Source organism: Oncorhynchus kisutch, linkage group LG21, assembly GCF_002021735.2.
Source record: "Oncorhynchus kisutch isolate 150728-3 linkage group LG21, Okis_V2, whole genome shotgun sequence".
In the NCBI taxonomy this organism is placed as follows: domain Eukaryota; kingdom Metazoa; phylum Chordata; class Actinopteri; order Salmoniformes; family Salmonidae; genus Oncorhynchus; species Oncorhynchus kisutch.
Window position 1 is genome coordinate 14,566,173 of NC_034194.2, and position 6,000 is coordinate 14,572,172.

Consider the following 6,000-nt stretch of genomic DNA (forward strand, 5'->3'; position numbering starts at 1 on the left):
TGAGGGTGGCTTAATCACTTGTAAGGCTTGATTGAGTGTATGTTAATAAACATTAGACTGCCAGTGATTAGTGGTTTATGTGCTCTGCTCTCCCATCCCCAGGCTGAAGACGCAGTCCTGAAGATTGATGGAGGGCCATGCTATTCAAACAGCAGGCGTTGCTGAGACAGAAGCTCTTTGTGCTGGGCAGCCTTGCTATCGGGAGTCTCCTCTATCTAGTGGCCAGGGTTGGGAGCTTGGATAGGTATGTCGGTTGGTGTCCATAGTAGCTAACACATTTTACTTTCGGTCTGAAAGCAAGGCCTGTTGAATGTTAAGTACAGAATGTATCTTTCTGTGTTTTCCCCTCCTCCAGGCTGCAGCCTATTTGCCCCATAGAGAGCAGACTGGGCCCTCTTCATCTGCCGGAGCAAATCCCTCTCCGGACCCTGCAGTATAAGCGTGGTCTGCTCCACGAGCTCCGCAAGGGCAATGCCACCAAAGAGCAGATCCGCCTGCACAACCTGGTGCAGCAGCTGCCCCGGGCCATCATTATCGGGGTGCGCAAGGGGGGCACGCGTGCCCTGCTGGAGATGCTCAACCTGCACCCGGCGGTGGTCAAGGCCTCGCAGGAGATCCACTTCTTTGACAACGACCAGAACTACGCCCGTGGCATCGACTGGTACCGGGAGAAGATGCCATTCTCCTTCCCCCATCAGATCACCATTGAGAAGAGCCCCGCCTACTTCATCACAGAGGAGGTCCCCGAACGCATCTTCAAGATGAACTCCTCCATCAAGCTGTTGATTATTGTGCGCGAGCCCACCACCAGAGCTGTGTCCGACTACACACAGGTGCTGGAGGGCAAGGAGCGCAAGAACAAGACCTACCACAAGTTTGAGAAGCTGGCCATTGACGGAAACACGTGTGAGGTGAACACAAAGTATAAGGCGGTACGGACCAGCATTTACACCAAGCACTTGGAGCGCTGGCTGAAGTACTTCCCTGTGGAACAATTCCACATTGTGGACGGGGACCGTCTGATCACGGACCCGTTGCCGGAGCTGCAGCTCGTCGAGCGCTTCCTCAACCTACCATCCAGGATCAGCCACTATAATCTGTACTTCAATGCCACCAGGGGATTCTACTGCCTGCGATTTAACATTGTCTTCAACAAGTGCCTGGCAGGCAGCAAGGGGCGCATCCACCCTGAGGTGGACCCTTCGGTCGTGGCCAAACTGAGGAAGTTCTTCCACCCCTTCAATCAGAAGTTTTATCAGATCACTGGCAGGACATTCAACTGGCCCTGAGAAACGAAGGGAAGGTCTATATAAATGTGTTAACTAATGTTGTTCTGTTGACATTTTTAAGATGTCAACCTCAAAAATATTAAAGGATATTAAAAAGCACTTTGATTGAATTTAACACCTATGAGAATGACAATGTGACCAAATATGTAACAGAATCCATGTATGTTTGTTTGTAAATATGTAAGGGGGGGGCAGAGGAAAAATGGTTTGTGAGTTACAAAACAATTCAGTTTATTGCGCCTGATCTTCATGTGTAATAGTTCACCTATTTGACACTTTCCCCATTTATAAACTCATAATTTTGCCATCCTCGCTCACAGTTTGACATTTATTGGGGTGAGTCTTGTCCTTGAGGCAGAACTGAACGATTTCCGCTAGATGGGCCAGTTGCAAAGTCAAAATTCGCTATAATATAAGAATTATTTATTTAAGATTAGGATTAGCAGTGTGGTTAGGGTTAAGGTTAGATTTCAAATCTGATTTTATGGCTTTGTGGCTGTGCCAGCTAGTGACCACTCGGCAGAGCTGCCTCCAGAACAGGTTTCATGACAAAAAAAACACTGACCCACTCATCTCTCAGCCAATATTGAATGAAGGGTATAGTCTCAAATGTGAGATAGACATGAGATTATTTTAAGAACGGTGTGGCTTTTAAAAGGAGACTTGTCAGTCAATGACACACATATTTTACAGGTTGAAAAGCGTTCATAAACCTATGTGTGACAATGTTTCATATTAAAACAACCTTGACGAAGACGTAAGCCAACATGTTCTTACCGTTTTGAATGTGATAGTCATGCATTTATTTCCCTCTCATTTAGATGTTGTTTCATATGTGCAATGAACATTGTTTTTTTTTATGTATTCCAGTATCATTCTTTAAACATTATTCCAGTATCATTCTTTAAACATTATTCCAGTATCATTCTTTAAACCTTATTCCAGTATCATTCTTTAAACCTTTATTTGTTTCTATGTTGTTTTTAGATGTATTCATGTTCTCCACTACCATGAAGCGCTTGTATCTGTAATATAACTCAGAAATCTAGATTGTCAAGAGGGAATAGGAGCATAGCATTTCTCACCAAATTCTGACTCAGATAAAAAAAAATTGGTCTTGTATGTCAAGCATTTAAATGTTGCATAAGGGATTTGAGTGGTAACTTTGTCCCCCCCAGTATTGGAATTGTTTGTCATTGCCCTTGGCCAAAAGCCATTGTAAAAAGTTATTTGTTAGTTACTGTCAAACCATCTAATGCTTATTCTACTACAATTACCAGATTTGTTTTATGTGCAAATAGCCACTCTGTATCATAAGTGTATTGTTCTGTAACAAAAAAAAAGGATTTCATTAAAATAACATTTAAACATGTGTCATCTGAGTATTTTTTTTCTGTTTTGTCTCGTAATTTATCTTGGGGTTTAAAGACACTTCCTGGATGTGTTCATTTTCAGTAAGTACTGAGTCATTCTATTGAGTCTGTCATTTGAATTAAATCACAATTGGAGACATATTTCCTGGTACCTTCATTAATTGCCCACAGCTCAGCAAATACATATTTCCATGTATCTTATTATTAGAAGGTCAATGTAAAATAAAAGGTGGTATTCTCTGATCTGTTGCATTGCAGGAACAGCTGCTCAGTCACAGACTAGCTGCTGAGATGGTTCAATGTCTACTTTCCACGCTTCAGTGCTGACTTGTTTCGACTGCATTTGAGTCAGGCTGTGCTTAGAGTCTAATCTAAGTAAATAATGGCACCTGCTGTGCAGTTGAATGTGATGTGAATCTTATAGGAATGCAGTGGCAATAGACTCAATACCCTGTCTCTCACAAAAGTCTGAGCAGGTTGTTCATCCTCAGTGCAATAACGAAGATGCTTATAATTTGGAGACACTTAGTCCATGTAATAATGCCACTTCTGCCGATCTTTAGCCTTTTGGGGGATGCTTTTCCAGGACATGCCACAGTCCTTCATCTCCTCACCTCCTCCACGGTTCTTGAGCAAGTTTCATTTGGAGAGACAACTGATAAATGATAAATCTCAACGCCTCTGTAAGAGAGACTAGAAAATAATCTGGATGGACAATGACAGTTGGGTGAGTTATATAATTATTTAGTGACTGGAGGAATGTGATGTGACAAATGCTAGCCTACTTTATCAACTTAATACACTGCGTAGACTAGCATCAACAAACATTGAATTAAGTGCGGGAACCAAAAAACATTCAAAGGCTCTATTTTCTATAATATATTATCATTGCCAGATTGTTCAGTGTAAAGATTATCTGCATCACATGGTTTAGAGGCCCAAGACTCTTATGAGTTTTATACACATCCACAAGGTCAGGCAATAAGGAAAACATCTATATTATATACCTAGCTACATAGAGAGAAAGACTAGGGTTTTGCATGATGATTACCGATTGATCAACTAAATACAGAATGAGCAGCAACATAGTTTTCAATGAGGGGATTCGATTAATGCCCCCGGTGAACCGGGTTAACGTTGGTTGCATTCGTTTTGGAAACGACCTGCGCCTGGTGGCCCATTTTGGCCGACGACGAATTTAGGTCAAAACAGGTGATGTACAGTAGGTTAAACACGCAGATTAATAAGGATTCTGTGTTCTTGCATGCAAAAGTGTTTGCTTTTGATAAAATAGTTGTTAATTGCCTTCTCAAATGAAAACTAGTTAGAACATTCTAGCATCTTTTATAGAAAAGAGATGTATGTTTCTGAACGACGCATCATGCTGCTTTGTTGACAACATGATCGAGTGGTGCAGAATTCTGTTTGCTTTGACAAGGGCGCTCCTCCTTCACCGCTTTTTCCAGTTCATGTGTAATGAAGTGCTATTTCCTATGCAAATGATCAGCTTACTGCTATTGCATTGCTATAACTGAGACAACACATAACAACGTATTTTCACAGTAAAACATGTTAGGGCTCATATCTCTCACACACACACTCACTTAAATCATCCACAACACTGTCAAAACAGGATACATCCTAGCCACAGGTGCTAGCCGTCAGTTCGGCCACAACATCCCAGACTGCAAGAACGCACACACATTACACACACTCACTGCGAGGACACCAAGATAGGGACGCACACACATTACACACACTCACTGCGAGGACACACAGACTTGACTTGCCAAGACTAGAACGCACACACATACACACACTCACTGCGAGGACACCAAGATAGGGACGCACACACATACACACACTCACTCCGAGGACACACAGACTTGCTAAGACAGGAACGCACACACATACACACACTCACTCCCTTCCCTGGGAATGGGCTCCAAAGACAAAGAACTCTTCCAACTGCCAATGGGACGGCGACACCAGTCTGGAGGGAACTGCCAATCGACTACCAGCAACCTACCAGAGGCCTGAATCTACCAGAATCTACCTACGTCATACCCATGGATAAAATGAACTGCACACAATGTATCGGGGCTCTTTTCTGAAGGTTCCCTAAGAGCCAGACGAACGAGAGTCCGTGCAGCACGCTATGCCAGATATCTCTACTCTGTAAAATAAACTGCCTTTACTATACCTGATCCACCCTGTCCAGTGTTTCAACCTGGTCTCATGTATCGATTCATCAACATGTCATGGGTATTACAGTTTGCCTGACAACATCACTTGCAGCATTTACGGCGAAACGGCCTAGCAAGAAGTCACGGCATTCATACTTCTTGCGCTTTGCGCAGAGCTGTTGTGAGGGAAATTGTCAAGGAAGTGAGTTTGTGTTTATCAGTAGTGGTGCGTAGTTACATTTATTGGGGAAACTGCAGAATAAATTCAACCACACCTTTGTTTTATCACAAAACCGGATAGTAACCAATGCCCAGTGAAGTCCACAAAGCATATTTCATGTACAGTAACAGACAGTTAGTTATATGACCTACAGCATGGTCAAGCAAGTTAACGTTTCCGACATTTTTGGACTACTAAACATCTATGGATTTAGAACCACAGAGTTACCACAAGTCGCAAAGAAAACAGACGCTGCCTCCATTATTCAAGCACAATTTCAGATTCAACATCATCAAATTTCCTCTGCTTAGTCTAATACAGTGACAACTGAAAGATACCAAAACAATTTAGTCCATTATGTGGATGTCCATGGTTTTGATTTCTGAGTGCGTGTGTCCGTTCAAGTAGAAACACATGTTGACTCACTCTATTTGTATAGAAACTCCAATACCATCCTCCTCACTTTCATGTTTACGAAACGGCCTATCATTGTGCTATAATTTATACGGCTTTCGTTTTTTGTTGTCCTAGGCTACCTGGCTAAAATGCATGCTCGCTAGTCTAACTTCCATTCATGGGCAATGTTAGCTAAATAATGCTAGCCTTCTACATCTAGCTACATATTGAACTTCCAACCTCTCAGGCCAGGGGCACAACAATGTATTAATTAATGGATGGATCAGAATCGCAGTTATAATCATTGGCCAGTATGGAGAATTACGTAAAACCAGAAGTCCATTATCCCTATCTCCATCCATGGCTAATTTAGGAACGGGACCATTTTAGCTAGCTAGCCACAGCTGGACAACAGCACGAGATGCAACAATTCACGTTTTTCTGATACAAGTTAGCTTCCCCTTTACACTTTCTTTTTTTAGTGCGCCAGTACCTTTCACAGTTGAGCTCGCTCAATTTAGGTCAACGCTGATTGC

General features: G+C 42.5%; 1 protein-coding gene across 1 annotated transcript in view; it reads left to right on the forward strand.

Annotated features, from left to right (window-relative positions):
- LOC109866249 (heparan sulfate glucosamine 3-O-sulfotransferase 5) overlaps window positions 1–2,661 on the forward strand; it is a 70,634-nt gene extending 67,973 nt beyond the window's left edge. The window contains exons 2-3 of the mRNA XM_020454804.2: window positions 103–244; window positions 356–2,661. Of these exons, the coding sequence (XP_020310393.1) occupies window positions 138–244; window positions 356–1,289 (1,041 nt within the window). The 5' untranslated portion in view covers window positions 103–137 and the 3' untranslated portion in view covers window positions 1,290–2,661. The remainder of the gene's footprint in view (window positions 1–102; window positions 245–355) is intronic.
- Window positions 2,662–6,000: the final 3,339 nt, after the last annotated feature.